Below are 19,339 nucleotides of genomic sequence, written 5' to 3'. Positions count from 1 at the left end.
CTTTCTTACGAGAACAGGTGTTGTCTTCGAGGAGTTGCCGGTCTCCACGGCAGCTGCAGTTGACCCGGCCGTCGGACGTAGGCAGGCACAGGTCCTGGCAACCTCCGTTGTTTGTTCGGCAAGGAGAAAATTCACCTGAGGAATTTTTTTAGAAGCTCTTTAAACTGCACGTCGAATGACTGACAAGCATGCTGATATTACATTTCTTGCAGTTATGAACATTTGCATGAACTCTCTAGCTTGGCAATATTTAAAAGCCTGTGGAAGTTGGGTTTTTATTATATACATGGCAGCAGCTCTGTATACCTCCACTTACAGCTAAGTGTTAGCAGCCTGGCAACGTGTGCACATGCAGGTATAATGCAGACAGTAAACATGATACCTGCCACAGTGTCATACACTAAACAAACTACAGCCGAATTTCATTCATTTTGCAGTTATATAAACATAAATCAAATTACTGGGCAAATTAAAATGTTGACCTGATGGCAATGGGGCCAAATTGCAGCAGTGGTGATACTCACAGCTGTTGGTGTCATTAGCTACAGCAACGATGCCCATTGGTTGCTGAGGGATGTCAGCACGCAGCACTTTCATGTCTCCTCCAGTGTACTTGTCAGCTCTGAGGACAGCCCTCCTCACCCAGTCAGTCCAGAAGATGTAATCTCCGTACACAGCGAGACCGAACGGATGGACGGGCTCGTTTTTCAGCAGCACCTGAGGCATAAAAAACAGCAGGTGTAATTCCATAAACACGAGGCGCAAGTCCATGTTTTAGGGAAAGTTCAAAAAACAACAAACAAAAAGGAAAGCGCTGCCTTACGTAACGGTTGCTTCCATCATATTCACAGCGCTCGATCTTGTCCAGCGTGGCGTCAGAGAAGTAGAGTTTCTCGGCGCGGTGATCTATGGCCAGGCCGTTGGGAGTTTTAATGTCGCTGCCGATGATCACGATCACGTTGGCTCCGTTCAAAGAGGCCCTCATAATGCTCGGAGCCTGCTCATTCCAGTTTGTCCAGAACATGAGACTACGGTGGGAACAAACAGAAAACAAGAATTAAGAGCAGTGGGAGCTCCCAAAACGTCTTGGTAAAAGAAAAAGAAAGTTACACTTGACTGAGCCAAAAATAAATCCAGTGCTTAAGAGAAAAAGAATAATTGTATTGGAACTGGGCCCTGATTTAGTGCAGAGCAGCAAATTTCAATATTAATGACTCACTCTTGACACTCGTCCAACACAAAGGCTCGAGGGTGGTCTTCTCCAGACATGGTGACTACGGTGTTGCGGTTGTAGGCCACAGAACGGCTCTGGTCCACAGTGTGGCGAGTGATGGTGGACGTTGTATAACTGGTCCAGTAGAGTGTATCCCAGCCGCGATGGTATGCCAGGCCCTCAACTGACCCAACATCTGTGATAGGAAATATAATATATGATTTTTCAGATTTGAGTTCTTTCCTGGTGTCGGGCCAACACTTTGAGAAGTAAAAGGCTTAACAAATGCTTTAGATTACACTAAAAAAATATCACCTCTTAGAGGCATTAGTGGGAGTTTTACAGAGAATTCAACACATCATAAATCACTGTCAGGGTGTTACCACGGAGCACCTATGAGACTAAAGAGGAAGTGGAGCTTTTAAGGTTTCCCCATCCACATGCATCATCTAATAAACTGTGAAACATGGACGAAGATTGAGATAGAGGGGAAGCAGCGGCCACTGAAACAGGGAACAGTAAAATGGAAGTGATGCCATAACCGAGAACCGAGTGTGCGTCACAGCTGTTGTTCTTGGACAGAGTTTAAAGAGTCTGTCTCATCGTGTCATTTTATGGCGACCCGCCTGCACATACAAACATAGCTTCATGTGGATACTCTCATTCAAGCTCTGAACTCTTGTTCTGGGAAGAAAATTGCAACTGGGACAGGTTGAGTCACTTTAGGGATAAAGGCCAGGGTAAAGACAAAGCAGCTTCCCCCTGCATCGATTTTTCCTCTTTTTCCCCCCCCTCTCGGTACCCACGCGACACACATCATCATGGAAAAGAATACCGTGCTGCAGCCTTGCAGGCTCCACGGTGTGCATTCATCTCTGCTTAGTTACATTAGCAACCACATTTATGACCACTTACAGCCGACAATAAAAAAAAGGATACTCTACATAACTGTTTGCTCTCAGCTGAAAGCCTTTAATTGCCTTTTAATAGACAAATGTCGAAGTGCCATAATCAGCAGTAATGCAGGACAATTTTGAGGCTGAACCCATTGTTAACAGACTTAAATAAATCCAAAAGAGCAGCTTGGGGCCAAATACAGTCACACAAACAAGTAAGAGTGATGAGTAAAGCTGATTCAAGCCAGGATTACGTAATAAGGATCACCAGGGCCCACCCTCCCACTGGGTAATTCAGCTCAGCCCCCTGACTGTGCAAACAACAGAGAAAACCTGACAGGAAGATGATTACCTCTCAGAACAGAGTCTTTCAAACACTCACGAGGGAGAACAAGAGCAGGGCGAGTGGCGCCTGAGAATTACTAAGCGTTAGTTACCCTCATTTTCATCACGCCTCATCTTTTTTTTTTCCTTAACGGATTTAGCACCGCATTAGATGCAGAGCAACTCTTCTTCCGGCGGAGTCTACAGGTTGAAGAGCTTTCACATGGACAATGAGTCTCCGGTTGATGGGAATACTTAAGTCAAGTGCATTGACTGCCTTTAGAGAGGAATGCCAACTAGCAGCTACTGGGATGGATTCGTCCACTGTTGCTTGGTTTCAAGAATCAATACAGCCACAGAGTAACTACATTATAAAGGACGAGCTGATGCAGCTAAGGAAATGCAACTCTGCAAAGACCGCCCTTTAAGGTCATCCTTTCATGTTTTCTGGAAAAGAAAAGCTTGATAACAACAGTGCATTTTTCTGATCCATTTTCCCAGAAATGGGGAATACCATATCCAACCATCGTTAAGTGATTTACATTTCTTCAAGTGGCTCGGAAACCATAAGAGTCACAGTGTGAAAAAGACTCTGCAAGTGCCAGATATAGTCAAGTCTGTTTCTTCTCCCCTTTTCCTGTGAGTCGGTGAGAAAGCCAGCTGACCAGTGTGATCTTATCTGCTTAACTAATACTATCATCATGAAACCACTAACTGCCTCGGCGGAGTCTTTTTTTCCTCTGGAAACTGGATCCAACAGCTGTAACACCCAGAGACTACATGAACAAGCTGTTCTGCTGCTTAACATTAACAAGATATTAAATTAATTGCTTAGCAGACTTACGGCGGGGATTGCATGGAGAGTTTGGGGCAGCAGATGAACAGAAGCAATCTGGGCAAAATGACTGGAACAGATGAGGTTTTGATTAAATGTTTAGTCCCCATCTTGGATGGGCTGATTCTGTTGACTGGGCTCATAGGGCAAACTCTGGTCATCATCATTCTTACTAGGAGGAGGAGGAAACAGAACCAGCCCCCACACAGCACAGACATCCTACTTCTGGTTCTGAGCGCTGCTGACCTGCTGCTGTTACTCTGCCTGCCCTTCCACACCTCCGCTATCACCCTGGGCTTCTGGCCTTTCGGCGGCTTCCTGTGCAAAGCTATCAGTTTCCTGGGCGTGACCTGCTCGGTTGCCTCCGTATTTACCATGGCAGCTTTGGCTGTGACTCGCTACCTTACAGTGGTACACCCCACCTGGGCCTTCCGCTTGCGAATGCACAGGCGCATTAAACTGACAGTAGCTCTGCTCTGGGTGCCTGCCTCAGCTCTGGCAGCACCGCAGTTTGCATTTCGCACAGTCACCGTGTCCAGTGTTGTGCAGTGCTTCGCCTTCCTGTCTGACTTCAGCCAGCTGGTCTACAGCATCGCCCTTTTCCTGTTTGGCTTCGCTCTGCCACTAGGCATCATTATAATGATGTATGCAAAGATTTATTGTTTTCTTCGATATGCACGCCAGGTGGGGAATGCCTCTCAGCTAGAACGCTACCAGAGACAAGTCACTCACACTTCAGCCCTATTGGTTGCCGTCTTCACCATCCTGTGGCTGCCCTCCTATGTCCTCATGTTTTCCTTAATTGGAGGACATTTAAAAGACTCATCTGGCAACAAAGTATTTGCCATCGTGGCCAGGCTGCTGGCAACCTCAGTGGGTGTGATAAACCCTGTACTCTACAGCTTTGTGTCTCAGAAGTTTAGGCGAGACTTACTAGAGCTTGGAAGAAGGCAATGGGCACGGTGCAGAAACTGTGTGAGTGGCTGCCCTTATGCAATGAGCAGAGACATGGTACGGCCTTTTGAGGAGGACAGTACCTCAGGGAGAGGCCAAAACTGACTTTACAGAAGGAGATCTGGAATTAAGACTAGTTAATACCTCCAAACAGGCTGAAATATTACATAAGAAACTCTCAGTGACATTAAATATAATAAAATTAATTCCAGATGTAAGAGATTTACTGCAGATTGCCAAAGTGATCACTTTCTTGATGTTTTTCCACATTCGTTTTTCATCCAGCAATGACTGACTTTATTCCATTAGCACATGTGGAAACAGGACTAGTCTTGGTTTCATTAACAGTGCATTTTAGTTAATAACTTGGACAACAGACGTCTCTAAAACATGACAGAATGGGATTATGTAATCATGTCAAAAGTTAATAAAATACACTCCTCTAACCTGAGCTGGAGCTTATTTGGAGCTCAATAAGTTCTACATTCAGTACACGATGTAAGACGTCTTTCTTAAAACTGCTTCAAACCCTTGTTCTCAATGCAAAATGAGTAAAAACACAAACCCTGTGCACCTTCCTTGTTCTCCTGTTGTACTTAACAAAATAATTCATTTTTTGAATCTTGTTAGATGTGAACAGCTCTGGTCCAGGGCTTTTAAATATGATACTTCACTCTTGAATTATTTAAAGAGAGCGGGATTTAAAAGGCTCTTCAGTGGTGAAACAAGCAAAAACCAGGGCGTGGGTGTTGGTGTGCGCAAGCAGTAGCAGCTCTGAAGTGATGTCAGTCTCTACTGGTTGAGTTACAGCTGCGTGTTCATTACACCAGATCCTCCCGGATGCTTGTATTGTGTCTGCTGACACCGTAGAGGGGACAACATTCAATTATTAATGGAGAGGATTTAAAAAAATATGGCAGCAAAGAGCAACGCAGCAGAAATATTTGTCAACAGAGGTGGGGAAGTCTTAAAAGCAGCAAAACGTAAGGTTTTCCCGACGCTTTGACAGAAACGCGAAATGCATCTGATGACCCCGCACTTACTTTCCACCACGATCTTGCGGTCTGTGCCGTCGTCATTGATCTGCTGGATGTTGCCAAAGTGAATGTCGCTGAAGAAGACGCGGTTGGCTCCCCTCCCTCCCCCGCCATGGTAGTCAAAGCTGAGAGCGATGACATTCTTCATGTGATCGGGATCCTCGAACGGCTTAATGGGCGCGTTGAGGTTTGTCTCGTCGGACAGGTGGATGCTTTTCAGGATGGTGCGCTCGGAGTACAGCAGGTAGCCGTCGTAGTCACGGCAACTTTGGTTGTCCTCTGCCAGCATGCCATGAGCACAGGCGCAGGTGCGCTCCCCATTCCCACGGAAAAGACACAGCTGTTCACAGCCGCCGTTGTTGTTTTTGCAGACGTTCGAGCCTGTGGAGAGAGTCACACAGTTTATTAGCATTGCTGTTACACGAACACTGAACACGGTTAAATGCTAAAGGTGGCGATTCATTTTGTCATTATTAGGCAGCTGCCATCTTATTAGGACATTTTCAACAGTAAAAGCAACTTTTTTAAGCTTATGATAATATGTGTTTGTTTTTACCTGTCTGTCTGGCTCTATTGAAGACTTTAATATCTTTGAGCTGTACACCGATGCCTGTCCTGAGCTGCACAGCATCTGTGGCGTTGTCTTTGCTGCCTCTCTTAATGGAGCCATTAGCATGGGTCCTAAAAAAACAGAACAAGAATAAAACAGTCAGTAAATGAACACTCTTACAATATGAAGTATTGTTCAAAACAACATAAAGACTGACCTGTCACTCCAGTAGATGTACTCCTCAAATACAGATACAGCAAACATGTCCATGTTGTTGTTGCCCAGAACCAGCTCCCTGTTTTTTCCAGTCTCCAGGTTGATGCGCTCGATCTTGTCTGTCCTGGCATCGCACCAATAAAGCAGACCCTCCTGAGCACAGGAAGTAAAAAAACAACAACTGTGATTATTCAGGACAGACCAAAGTCCTAAGATTTCAGTTCAATTGAACCTGTATTTGGGAAACCAGTTAGCTGATAACCAGTTTGTAATGTAAGCTTTTAGTGAATATCAAGTGAATTTAGGTGAGTCCGATTTAAAAATAAATTCTCATTATTCTTAAAATATTATTACCATTTACATTAAGAAATGTTTAAATTATAATTTTAAATATCTAACAGCTTTTAGGCTTTTAATAAAACTCCCAGACTGGATAAGACGCTCCAAAGAATAAAAAAGGTTTAAAGATCCTTTTTTAACTTTATTTAAAAAATGAATCCAAGAGAAAGTCCTTTCAAAATCTAAAGAATGTTTTGGATAGATATGGATTAGAAATGATCAAATGAGAATGTTGTCTCACTGTATTTTAATTTTTACCACTTTAATATTCAAAATAAACAAAGACCTTTTTGGCATAAGAAAGAGCATCCATTTAAAGATCAGCTGATCAACAGTCCAGTCTCTGGAAGTATCTATAACAGTATAAATTAGCACACTAGATGTTGGAAACACCCTCTATTAATAAAGCCAAGTGTGTGAAAGATTTTAAGTGCGGTCAGTTGTTGTTCACACCTCATAATCAATGGAGATTCCATTTGGCCAGCTTATGCTCGCATTGACCATGACCAGCCTCTGGGAGCCATCCAGTCGTGAGCGTTCAATACGAGGATACTGACCCCACTCAGTCCAGAACAAATACCTGCAGCCAAAGAAGCAGGGGAGTATTTGAAACTTTAGTCAGAGGAAGAAGTATGCTTGGGAATACACGCCAAGTAACTTAAAGCAGCATTATTACAGAAAGCAAAATGAATCTTCTGGCGAGGAGCCTTACCCTTTCACTGGGTGGACAGCTATGGCTCTGGGTTTGTCCAAGCCCTGGGAAATGACAACATAGCGGAAGGAGCCGTTCAGCCTGGCCACCTCGATCACATCAAAGCCCTGGTCAGTCCAGTAGATATTTCCTGTAAAAGAACACGTCCATCAATCAGTCTGCATCTTTTATCTCTACTCAAGCAGTTTAATTTTGATTGTCATTTTGCATGACCACACCTGCTATCCAGTCAACAGTGATGCCCTCCACCCTGCCAATACCGTTGGTTACCACATCTTCCCTCCACGTCTGATCCCTCTTGGCTCTGCTGATGGTACTCAGACCCATGTCCACCCAGTAGATTGTGTCATTCTCTGAAGACCACACAAAAACGGGTTTAAAAATATCACTCAAGCTGGGTTATCTATTCGACGTCCCTTAGAGTCACTCACCAGCGTGGAAGTCGATGCCAACAGCCAGAGAGGTTCCAGAAACCGGCACCAAGGCATCCGATTTGTCTGCTGGGTCGAGAGGAATTCCTCTGATTCCCTCGTGAACAGAGTAAAGCAGGAAAGAGCCCATGCCTGCTCAGAGAGATTAGGTTATTGATTTCTCGCCTCACGATGCACTTCTCCCAGTTTTCCTACTCTAGTTACTGTAGCTGTGTCTTACCTTCACAGGACTGTTGGCCCGTCTTGAGGCTGTATCCGGCAGTGCACATGCAGGCCCTGGTTGTCGGAGAGGTGGGCAAACACAGCTGTGAGCAGTCACCATTGTTGTTACTGCACAGGTTGACACCGGCTAAAGAAAAGATCAGAGGAACAAAGACAAACATTTTCTTTACTAGTATTTGCATTAAATGCAGGAGACTTTACATCCACTTCAGAACATGTAACTCTTTTTCTGTTACCTTTCTGCACATCCTCATCATAGATCCTCATGTGCATCATTGGGGAGGTGTTGTTTCGCAAAACTTTCCAGTTTCCTCCATCCTTCTTGTCACATGTTCCTATCTGGTCAGTTCCCTGATCGGCCCACCACAGCTTGTCTCCTACATAATTGATGTAACCAGAATATAAGCCAACAGAAAAATGATAAATATACAGAGGACAAGGATGATAAACTTAAAGTATTACACTTTTCTTCTTACCCATAATAGCCAGCGCAGTCGCTTTGGTCAATTTGCCTTTAACACCTTCAAGGATCTCGAGTTTAGAGCCATCCAGCTGACAGCGGTTAATGGTGCTGTTTCCTGAGCTGATCCAGTACAGCTGCTCCTTTTCATAGTCAATAGAGAGGCCTGAAAGCAAATAAAAATCATGCTGTTATTTATGTATAGTACATGTGCTACACTAACATGTTTGTTCTGGGCTTTTACTCTGTAGAGAATCTGTATTATTTACTGATAGGGGTACATCTGCTCACCTACTGGTCCTTTCTGGTTGGTGAAAAGTGTGGTGCGGTTGCTGCCATCCATGTTAGCCATGCTTATACTGTCACCGTCAGTCCAGTAAAGCTTCCTGTGATGGGAGTGTGAATATTATGAAATATGGAGAGAGGCAAGAAGAGTACAGTACTAAACAAGGATAAAGTAGATCAAAGATTAAGACTAAACTTGAAGGGAATAAAAAAAAATAACCTAGAAGTAAACAACAAAAGAAAAACCTTTCAATCTTTAAGTGAGTAATATTAGGAGAAATAACTGACATATTAAACTGAATGCAGACATATTAAGTGCCGGGAACACTCACCCAAGCAGAGGGTGGACCACTAGACAGTGGGGCTTGTCCAGTCCCTGGATGACGGCATTCTTGAAAGATCCATCCAGTCTGGCCACATTGATCTGCTTCTTATTGGCATCGTAGCTGGTCCAGAAGAGGTTCCTGGACACCCAGTCTACTGCCAGGCCATGGGCATTAGGAAGGTCTGCCAAATTTCAGAAGCAAAATGAAGCTTTGCAGATTTTTAGAACATGCAGCGTGCTAACAAAAACTGTTTTTATTTATCTTCCCAAACCCTCTTATTATACTTTACAGCGAATATTAAATTATGAGCCTTATTTTTTAAAAAAAACAAAGAAAAGCAAAGAAGTAAATAAATCACGGACTGACGGATATTCCTGAGACTGTTCTTACCAGCAGAGACCACAGTCTCCACCCCTGTGCCATTGATGAAAGCTCTCTTGATGGTCTGTGTTCGCACATCTGACCAGTAGATCCGATGCTCCACAGCATCATAATCCACCACTGTCGCGTTGTCTACATCCGGCACGGTGAAGGAGATTATGTAGTTATAGTAGGGGTTGTCAATGTCAACACCTCGGATCTCGATCTGACGAGCGTAAAGAAGGAACTTGCGAGACTCTGGAAAAGAGAAACAAACACTGGATGAGATGAGATCTACTAAAGCACGTTATTCTAGCAGGAATGCAAAACTAGAAAGAGAGGAATAAAATGCATATTTCAGGCTGTTTTTTTTTTACATGTAAAATTAGACATGTCAGTTTTTCCAACTCCAATGTTGGAAATGAAGACGTCAGGAAAGATTTAGAATGACTTGAAGTTGAAATTTCATATTAGGCATAAACACCCCTTTTTCAGCTACATACATTCTAAATAAGGAATTAGGCAGGGTTAGGTTTTTACTTCTTATACTTAAGAGAGATAAAATATCACCTGCTAAACTGAAAATCTGCATAATCAGCATAAACAACAAATGATTTTAAGCACTGAATTAGAAAGTTTGGTCCAAACTTATTTTATTTGGTTCAGAGTGGAATATAAGTGCTTAATTAAAGTTCTCGTTTTAATGTGCATCCAATTATTTTTACATCTAAATGGCTCATGTTTGGATCATTTTTGGAGAAATGCAAAAATATGAGGTGATGAAAAAGAGAGCGTCTGCACACATGTACAAAAATTCCCCACAGCTACCCTTCGAAACCATCATGAAACCCACTCGTGCAATCAAACTGCAACGAATGAAGACTTCCCTTCATCTTCAGTGACAGGATTTTATATGAAATTACATGGAACTGAAAGCTAAGAAGGGAATATGGAGCAAGCAGAGGCGACGTAATCAGATCTTCTATCAGAAAAGATATCCTGTTCAGCAACACGGCTCACCGTAGCAGTCAAAACAATTGCATGAAAAGATTCCAGCAAACACAAAGCCCCTCTCTCCCTCCTTGATGAAATGGATTATATGTGACAGCGCTGTCTGTATATCCTCCATCACAGCAGATTTGAAAAGGTAAGGGGAAAAAGAATGTGGGTGATGTGCGCTTTTCTGCTGTGAAACAACGGGTCTGTCCTTACCTTTGCAGGTGTACTTGTCGGGCTGCAGCTTCATGAGGTGAGGACAGGCGCAGGAGAAGGTCTGGTTAAAGTTGATGAGACACAAGTGGGAGCAAAGGGGTTTACCGTCAGCGGGGGCACATGGGTTGGGGGCTGAAAGGAAGGAAAGGAAAAACATTAATTTGGATGTTTCAAGAAAGCAAGAGAGACAAAAATGCAGATGAGATGTGTTTTGTGAGAAACACAGGAAGAGGAGGCTCACAGTGAGCTTTGAAGATTTCAGTGAATATAATACTAATAACTCTGCATTGTGGTGTTACACCGAGACATGCTGGAGCCTGCTTGTGTCAGAGGAATTAAATTAACCTTTTACTCTTTATTTATTGGCCTTTAAGGTAATTAAGTGGGGGGGGGGGGGGGGGGGGGGGAAGATTTGTGCCTTAAGGAGTCCACAGACTGCGTGACTATAACAAACGTATAAATTCATTACAATGTGCATCATTCAACTTGTGCAGGACATGAAGTTAGATGCATGGAGACTGTACAGTGTAAGAGTGAGATCGTGGGTTGCACAGCTGCAGCTCCTCCACTATTTGCTTCTGAGCTACTTCCTCTTGACAGGATTGTGATAACAGCTGGAGAACTCATTGTACAAACAAGGCTTCTTCTGCTACAACTCAGCTACACATTCTTCTGCATTGGAATTCCAAATATTTTGTTTTCCATTTTTATTTTAGTTTAGGTTTTAGTTTAGCTTTTTTCCCCCACAATAGCACCATAGATATGGTCAGATTGCCATTTCATGCTGCAGTCATTTCATTCACATAGGCAGCAGCAACAGTCATGGTGTGAGACGGTCATCCTAAATTCTGGGCTCAGGCTATCATTCAACATAAAACAATTGCAAATTTCAAACTGTGACCAGTGTATGAAGCAATATCATCACAGTTATTTTACACTGGCTATTATTTATCAAGGACAGCCGAAACAGACATAGTTTAAGACAATAGAAATACCCCCAACCCTCCAAGGGCCAAGAGCAGAGTATAAATGTGTGTGTGAAAGGGTAAAGGTGGCCTGCAGTGTAAAGTACTTTCCCATTTCCTTTGTCTTCCAGGTCTGTCAACCCAGCTTGCTGCTTCGTCACTGTCATAGTTATTGGTTGCAACTGTCAATCAACAGTTTTGTCAGATCCCTCTTTCCCTGTCACCAATTACAGACCCAGTGCCTCTCTACTGCCCACATACCCTTGGGATCCCCTAACCACTGGCTACTAAACAAGTGCGACATGGCAAAACGCTCAAAAATAAATCCGACGACCCTTTTGCAATCTTGTCAATCATGCGTGTCTGTGAGATCAGATCAACATATGACATTTAAGTTGCAGGGGGAGGATTTTATTTCCTACCCGGCCCGTGGGAAATGCCAAACAGTGAGGTGACTTTTTGATCAACAAGGCAAAAGCGGGAGGTGTCCAAAACGCTCACAGTGTGAGGAGACAAGAAGTCTCGCAGGTCTAAAAGGTCAGCTGTCTTGGGGGAACAGGAGCCATGAATAACATGGTGAGCAATGAACTGTGAGCTCGCCACCCTTCTCCTTAGAGTTACAGCCCAAAAACATTCAGCCATGCTGACAAGCAGGGGTAAATGTGTGACACGGTCGCTCTGCCTATGCAAGCATGTGTTTCTCTGTGAATGTCTATGCCTCTTTATCTGGTATGCTACATACCCTGGGGTTGCCTGGATGGGTGATAGACCTGCAAGTCAAAGGGCTGCGTGTTGGTGCGCTGCACCACAGTAACGTTGTGTCCTGTCCATTTATTGGCTTTGGCCAGAGTGTTAGTCCTCCAGTCAGTCCAGTAGACCTCGCCTCCGTACATAGTGACAGCAAAGGGGTGGGACAAATACTCATGACCCCGCAACACTTCAATCAGCCCCGAGCCATCGTACATTGCTGAGTAGATAGCATCCGACCTTGAGAAACAACAGAGAGATGTATAGTATGTAAGAGCAGAGACATATCAGGTTAAGTATGTTCATGTTATTTATTTGCTCTTTAAATGTAGTTTGTTGTAAGCAAAGAACAAAACACTGGTGTAGCAGCCAGAGATGAAGAAAACTGAGCGAGTGGGTGATGGAATAAGCAAGTGGGTAGATGCGGTGCAACCTGAGCCGTATATTTAGAATCTAGTGGCAGATGCTACCTGGCATCAATCCAGACAATGCGTCTTTCCATGTAGTCCACAGTGAGTCCGTTGGGCCACCCACCACTGCCGGTCTCCCTGTGGATGGTGCGTCTGCCTTCACCGCTCATGGATGCTGCCTCAATTCTGGGCAGACTTGCATCCCAGTCAGTCCAAAACAGGATACTGGTGACAGAAAATGATCAATGTGAGGAGGGATTTTACAGATGTGTACAGCATCATCGCATGAGAACTGGTTAATGAAAGAAACAGTAGGATGAATATATCCATCAGATATATATCCAAGTTTGGAATCCATCCATATATGGTTCTTACCCATCTCGAGGATCTAGGGCGATGGCCCGGGGATGCTCCACTTCGCCGGCTAGCAGGGTCGTTCTCATGGTCCCATCCAGTTTGGCCACCTCAATCTGGTCCAGATTGCTCTCCACCCAGTAAATGTTTCCTGCTATCCAGTCCACAGCTAGGCCTTCTGGAGTAGCCAGCCCATACTGGATCACCACCTCAAAACTGGTCAGGGCTGACCGGAGCAGAGAAAATCCGTACGGAAAATTTGAAGATTTTTATTTTAAAGCTACACATCAAACATGACAATTTTATAGCATGTGAAATTTTAATGCTAGCAAAGTTTTAAGAATGGGGGGGAGCATGGTTTGCGTTACTTTGACTAAAAGAGAGAGAATCTCAAGATGGCACATTTATCACAAACACCCCTGAAGACAAATCAAACCCCACATCTAAGAAAACACACAAGACCTCAAACATTTGGCTTTAGTGCAAACTAAGTGCAAAACCACAACTTGTGATCAATCTTTGGCTCCGGGTTAAAGCACACATGTCTTAAAATGCCTTCCAGTAGTAATTAGAGCGAGACGGGTATGTCTTTGCAGTGTGCTTGAAAGAACAGTGGAGTGATATCTGCCTTTATGTGTCTTTGTGTGGGCCAGGGTTCCTTTATTAAGGCGCTGGCACTACCCAGTTTATGCCCACTACTTTGGAGCTGCTGAAATGACCTACTTAACAAGCAGCAGGAGGTGATCTATGAGCTGGTCACAATGTTCCTGCTCAGGAGCCTTGTTTTAATGTTAAACTTGGAGGGCTGGGAACTGGAACAGCAGTGTGTTGTGCCTCCTACGCTACATCAGTGTTTTGGCTGCAGTCAGGCACAGCAAGTACTGAGACAAATAGGAAGAGACAAAGCCTTCCGTGTGCCCCCTTAGTGCTGTGCTGAGAACACAATTTGATTGGCGAGCAGACCTGGGTTTTTGGAGCACGAAAGGCTGACCATGACCTGCGGGATTTATTCAGGGTCACAGACCACCACTGCTGACCACAGCCTCTTTGAAAAAACAATTGGCTCTGAGAAATTAGAGCGTATTTGTTCAGCGGAAGTTAATTTCCACGAAATGCTCGGTCAAAATCACGATTTGCTTATGTAATCACCACCTTGCAAGATTTTTGTTTTACTTTAACAAAAAGATTATAAGATACAAAATCAGAGCAAAAAAAAAAAAAAAAAAGAACACAACAAGCTAACTCACCTCCATTTTCAGACAGTTTCCCACGATAGATCTTGTCCTCCACAACATCAGTCCAGTACAGGGTGCTCTGGTTGAGGTGGAAGTCTAAAGCAATGGTGTTTCTAAGGCCTGGTACAAGCACACTGAACTCTCCTTTATGAAGGTCAATCCTTCTGATCTCATGGCGATTGGAGAAGATGATGAAAGGCTTGAAGGGATCTGAAGGAGAAAAGAAATCTCACTCAGCAAAGCGTACGGAAAAACCAAATCCCAAATTCACGAAAACCCCACGTTGGTCATGGATCAAATCCTGTCACATCTCACACATTTGCTCCATATAACATTTCTAGTTATAAATATGTCAAAATGCTGGCTGCTCAGCCTTCTGAAGAAACATTATTAGTGGAGTAAATCCTCTAATAGTTTAAAGCAAAGTGAGACAAAAATCTCTACAAGACAAAAGTCCCTGTTTCTTGGGGGGTGGCGTGGGGGGGCTTACCGGTGCTTTTGCAGCTCTCCATGTCAGACTCCAGCTCCCAGCCCTCATAGCAGGAGCACTTGACACTAGATTTCTCCTGTTCACACTTCTGGCTACACTTGAGATGTTTGGCGCAAAAGCTCTGGATGTGGCAGGTCTTGTTGTCAGCTCCCAGCTCCATGCCCAGCGGACAAGAACACATGAAGCCTTCCCCAGGAATAATGCTGCAGTTGTGACTACAACCCCCATTGCCCAGCGAACACAAGTCTGCAGGCAAGAAATAAAATGAAAGGGTTGGCGTTTATCCAGAAAGGTGTTTTGAATGTTAAATTGTAAGTTAAATCACAACATAACATTGAACAGATGTTGTGCTTTCTGAGTTCAAAGTTTTTCCAGAATATTCTCACCACAAAGTTTCTCATCGGAACCATCCGGACAATCGTCTGTGCCGTCACACAGCTTCTCGGGAGGCAGACAGATGGAGTCGTTGGTAGCGCACACGTGGTGAGACAACTTGCACACCAATGCCTCGCAGTTGTCCTCATCCGAGTTGTCCTCACAGTCACTGTCACCGTCACACACCCAGGCTTTGCTGATGCAGCGAGCTGAAAAACACCACAAAATACTCATTTTTAAGCTTGTGTCATTTAGTTAGCGCACCGTTCAAAAATACATTTTGGCCAATGCTGCTTCGGCACTGAGTGGACAGAATGATGATCTTCTTTTAAACTTGTACATTTTGTTTGAGCACACTAAACGTCACATCTGGAAGCTGTATTTGTGACATCGCAGCCGCTTTGACAGCGAATCGTGGTCTAACTTGCAACTTGTCTATAAAGTAAAGAGAAAGTCTTTTAGATATTTAGGACAAATCTTATATGTAGCAGTTTTGAAATAAATAAAAAAAACTGTTAATAAATTAAGTTTATAATAAATTTTAAGAATCTCTATTTAACTCACATTTCTTGTAGGAAAATCCAAAAATCATTTATGAGTGAAAGCACTGCTATTTTACATCACTGCGTACGTCTGGAGGCAATCTCTATTAAATACAGTTTACAGTTAAATACAGTCACATCATTATATTGACACAAGCACAAAAAACAGTGATTTCCAAGTTCCAGTTTTTATGTAATCCTGATGACAAAATGGAAACCAGTGGCAACAGTCGAACATTATCCATGACAGTCAGTAAATCTTCCACTTTCTCTTCCTCCTGCGATAAAGCATTTCATTGCTTTCTTGCACAACAAATAATCACATCTTTTATTCATACTGTCCAAAAAGTTCACCCTTAACTAGCATCTGGCAAATTCCTCACCAGAGTCCCTGCAGCTGAACTTGACCGCAGGGTCACAAGTCTGAGTGAAGCCCTCGCAGTTGCTCTCATCGCTCAGGTCCATACAGTCTGTGTCGCCATCGCAACGCCAGCGCTTGGGAATGCACAGGCCGTCCATGCGACACTGGAACTCGTCTCCGTGGCAGCCACCTGGAGGTCGGGTTGCTAGAGAGACAAAATGTCATAGTTAGCCAGCAAAAGTGATGATGTGTGCAGAGAAGCAATCAAACACGAACAAAACAGAAATCACAGCTCACAGCTACAAAGACCACACAAACAGATGCCCAAAAAACAAAAGCAAAAAAACTGGGATGAGAAAGAAAAGGCCGTTACAGTCATTAGTTATTGTGCAGGTATCCTGGGATGCTGGGTGACAACCTGACTCTGAGCCAACCCAAATAACAATAATACACATGGCTCACTGACTGTAGCGGAGAGATTAAATGCATCGCTGCAGAAACGGCACAGTGACATCTCCTTATGACAGCGTTCGGCACAGCTAAATAAAACTGGACTCCTCGCGGCACAGGACCACAATATATAATAGGGGAAAGTGATGAAACCGTTTTATTTTATTTCACTTAATAACTTCCAGATGGCAGCCAAGAGAACTCGCAAACACACGCAGCCGGGCACACACAACAGAGCACAGATTGCTCATTAGACCAGCAGGTCACGCTGGGCCCGGATTTTGCATGCTGGGACTTAACAGCATTTCGGCATGGATCAAACGGTACATACAACATCGGACACTCACAGTTCACAGGAGCTTCTAGGCAGAGCAAGGCTAAAGGTAATTGTGCAACACTGAGATGTGATGTCGTTCATATGAAAAAGCAGCACACCCCGAGGAAACACTCCAAACATGTAAGTTCATATCGCTACAGCACAGTCAAAACATCTGTGCTAGTTGCACGACACCATGAAAGAGTTATGAGATTTGTTGTCTAACCACAAAACATAGCAACAGAAATGGATCAGAGGAAGCTGGAGAGCATGTAGGGGCATGTGGAGTACAGGAAGTGGGATAGGGAGAAGCTAAACATGTTGTGACGTTGTGACAACTCCTTTATGAGTGCAAATAGCAACCTGTAAATATAATGATAGCATCTTTGATAAATGACAACGAGAACCTGACTCAGCTACAAGACACGAGAGCAGACGCTACCATAACAAAAACAAGTTAGAGCAGGACTATTTCAGTTTGAGCTAAATTACCTTGGTTGGTACAGTTGGCATGAGTCTCGTCACTGTAGTCTCCACAGTCATTGTCGCCGTCGCAGGTCCAGTATTCTGGGATGCAGCGGCCGCTGTTACATTTGAACTGGACGCTGGAACAAGAGTGGCTGCAGCCTGCTTCGTCGCTGCTGTCTCCACAGTCATTGTCTGTACATCAGCGCACACACGCAAGATTTTTAGATTGGATTCTACAGTACAGCGTGACAAGTGGGGAAGGGAGGGATGATACTCACCGTTGTCACAGCGCCAATTTATATTGATGCAGCGGCCATTGGCGCAGGTGAACTGGGTGAGAGGGAAACAGGTTGGATACGCTGCGGAAAGGGAGCAAAAGAGGAGTGTATTTAAAAAATATTTATAGAGAAAAATGTGATATTCAAGGAAGAGCAACAAAATGAAAGAGCAATAAAGACTCACCACAGGAATCAGGTTCATCTGAGCGATCTCCACAGTCATCATCAAGGTCGCATGTCCAGGAGATGGGGATGCAGCGCCCACTGGCACAGGGGTATTGGTTGGGTGGACATGTGCGAGCTGAAAGGGGAAATTATACATTTGTTCTCTGCTTATTTTTTAGGGTCTGCGCTGTTACAGAATCAAACCATGCGAAATTGCCTCAAAAAGTACTTCCAGTCGCTTTCAATCTATCTGACACACTCAGAGAGCTTTAACTAATGGTGCTAAAGATTTATACATCTTCCTGAACTCTTTGTAGATTGTTGCTGGCATCTGCTGCATGACTAAATGAAAACTAACAGATCACTTTGGATCGCTTTACTCTTACATGCTTCCTCCAATTAAAACAGTTTTAAAGCGGAGTCATCCTCTGATGACTGCATCATTTCTTTTCCGATATGAGCACAGCTGTATGGTCTGGAATTTACTCTCTTTCTCCCTCTCTGTATGCTCTCCGAACTAGATGCAACTCAGCTTGTATATACCAGAGCAGGTGGTGTTCGATTCATCCTCATCGTTTCCACAGTCATTGTCACCATCACACAGCCATCGCAGGGGGATGCAACGATTGTTTTGGCACTTAAATCGCTCGGCTGAGCAGGTGTGCTGGTCTGGGGGAAGAAACAGAAAAGAACAAAATCTTAGAAAACGGTTCAAAGTCTGTCAAAGTAGCAAATGAAGAACATTCTAGTCGAATGTGACCCTTTGCTTTTCGGTATTGACTCATGATGTCAGAGTTAGCAGCCACGTAAACGCCGCATGGAAAGAGACAGATGTTGGAAACTTTAGTTTGCCCTCTGTCGGGTTGCGTTAGCTAAGACCCTTAAACACCCTTTTGTTTATCTTTGTGTTGCTGTGTAACCATGACAATGATGCGGCACACTTACAGCAGAGCTCAGGGGCTTCATCGCTGTTGTCCAGACAATCGTTGTCCCCGTCACACTTCCAGCGCTCTTGGATGCAGCGGTTGTTCTTGCAAGCAAACTCCCCAGGCTGGCACTGGGGCGGGGGAACGTAGGCGGGGTTGGCTAGAGAGGAGATCAGGGGTAGGAGCAGAAACAGATGAGCCATTGAGACAAGAAGCGAGCATGTGAACAAAAGCTTTTTAGTGACCAAGTTAGCTTTTGTTAGTCAGCTCTTAAAGTTATAAAAATATTGACGGAGCTTAGTTAGAATTTCTGCACACATTTGGAAACACTAACATTTAAAATATCTTGCAAATTGAAAGCAAAGTGTTGATTTTGTTTTAAACTCATCTCTTGTACTGCCAAGCAATATCATCTTCTACTGGTAAGACAGCTAAGTACCTCTGCAAGTAACGTTATTGCCATCAAGGATCTGATCATCAGCACAGGCGCAGGATCTGCCATTAGGAATGGCGAGGCACAGACTGCTGCAGCCGCCATTGTTGACTCGACACGCGTTGGTTCCTACACGAAGTCAAAGTGGGAAGAGACGCAAAACAGTGTCACGTCATCTTATGTTTAATGGGAAAAGGGAAAAAATAAGTAGAAGGATACGTACCTTGCTGCTGGTGTGCATCGTACACTCTGATCTCAAATATGGGCGGCCTCTCATTGCGGAGTAGAGTGACTGTTTTAGTGACTTGGTCCAGTTTGTAGATGCTGCCACCGCGGTACTCGTTCCAAAACAGAAATTGTTTGTAGTGGCATAAGCCAAAGGCATGGTTAAGCTCCTGCCCCTCATACACCACCTGTTAAATCGAGAATGCATCTCAAATTCTAGTAGGATA

General features: G+C 44.0%; 2 protein-coding genes across 3 annotated transcripts in view; one reads left to right on the top strand and one right to left on the bottom strand.

Moving 5' to 3' along the window:
• Nucleotides 1–19,339, bottom strand: part of LOC146550034 (low-density lipoprotein receptor-related protein 1-like) — a 79,352-nt gene that overhangs the window by 19,153 nt on the left and 40,860 nt on the right. For both annotated transcript variants that reach the window (XM_085259139.1, XM_085259140.1), the window contains exons 14-45: nt 19,111–19,300; nt 18,894–19,016; nt 18,474–18,614; nt 18,072–18,197; nt 17,548–17,664; nt 17,364–17,444; nt 17,110–17,277; nt 15,874–16,056; nt 14,960–15,157; nt 14,574–14,819; nt 14,096–14,293; nt 12,870–13,074; nt 12,555–12,719; nt 12,080–12,324; nt 10,373–10,504; nt 9,191–9,418; nt 8,807–8,981; nt 8,481–8,575; nt 8,206–8,355; nt 7,966–8,106; nt 7,728–7,856; nt 7,508–7,639; nt 7,295–7,429; nt 7,077–7,206; nt 6,818–6,944; nt 6,027–6,178; nt 5,816–5,940; nt 5,266–5,640; nt 1,220–1,409; nt 824–1,028; nt 525–717; nt 10–135 (exon numbers count right to left, since the gene is read on the bottom strand). In XM_085259139.1, coding sequence (XP_085115265.1) covers nt 10–135; nt 525–717; nt 824–1,028; nt 1,220–1,409; nt 5,266–5,640; nt 5,816–5,940; nt 6,027–6,178; nt 6,818–6,944; nt 7,077–7,206; nt 7,295–7,429; nt 7,508–7,639; nt 7,728–7,856; nt 7,966–8,106; nt 8,206–8,355; nt 8,481–8,575; nt 8,807–8,981; nt 9,191–9,418; nt 10,373–10,504; nt 12,080–12,324; nt 12,555–12,719; nt 12,870–13,074; nt 14,096–14,293; nt 14,574–14,819; nt 14,960–15,157; nt 15,874–16,056; nt 17,110–17,277; nt 17,364–17,444; nt 17,548–17,664; nt 18,072–18,197; nt 18,474–18,614; nt 18,894–19,016; nt 19,111–19,300 — 5,326 coding nt within the window. The remainder of the gene's footprint in view (nt 1–9; nt 136–524; nt 718–823; nt 1,029–1,219; nt 1,410–5,265; nt 5,641–5,815; nt 5,941–6,026; nt 6,179–6,817; nt 6,945–7,076; nt 7,207–7,294; nt 7,430–7,507; nt 7,640–7,727; nt 7,857–7,965; nt 8,107–8,205; nt 8,356–8,480; nt 8,576–8,806; nt 8,982–9,190; nt 9,419–10,372; nt 10,505–12,079; nt 12,325–12,554; nt 12,720–12,869; nt 13,075–14,095; nt 14,294–14,573; nt 14,820–14,959; nt 15,158–15,873; nt 16,057–17,109; nt 17,278–17,363; nt 17,445–17,547; nt 17,665–18,071; nt 18,198–18,473; nt 18,615–18,893; nt 19,017–19,110; nt 19,301–19,339) is intronic.
• LOC146550035 (galanin receptor type 1) lies at nt 2,674–4,791 on the top strand. The gene has a single exon (XM_085259148.1). It carries the CDS (start codon nt 3,290–3,292, stop codon nt 4,325–4,327), a length of 1,038 nt encoding a protein of 345 aa, XP_085115274.1. The 5' UTR covers nt 2,674–3,289; the 3' UTR covers nt 4,328–4,791.

The sequence above is a fragment of the Mchenga conophoros genome, linkage group LG20, assembly GCF_057382185.1.
Source record: "Mchenga conophoros isolate Kocher_MC1m ecotype Shallow Benthic linkage group LG20, M_conophoros_male_GT1.1, whole genome shotgun sequence".
In the NCBI taxonomy this organism is placed as follows: domain Eukaryota; kingdom Metazoa; phylum Chordata; class Actinopteri; order Cichliformes; family Cichlidae; genus Mchenga; species Mchenga conophoros.
This window is presented reverse-complemented; position numbering and strand designations above follow the sequence as displayed.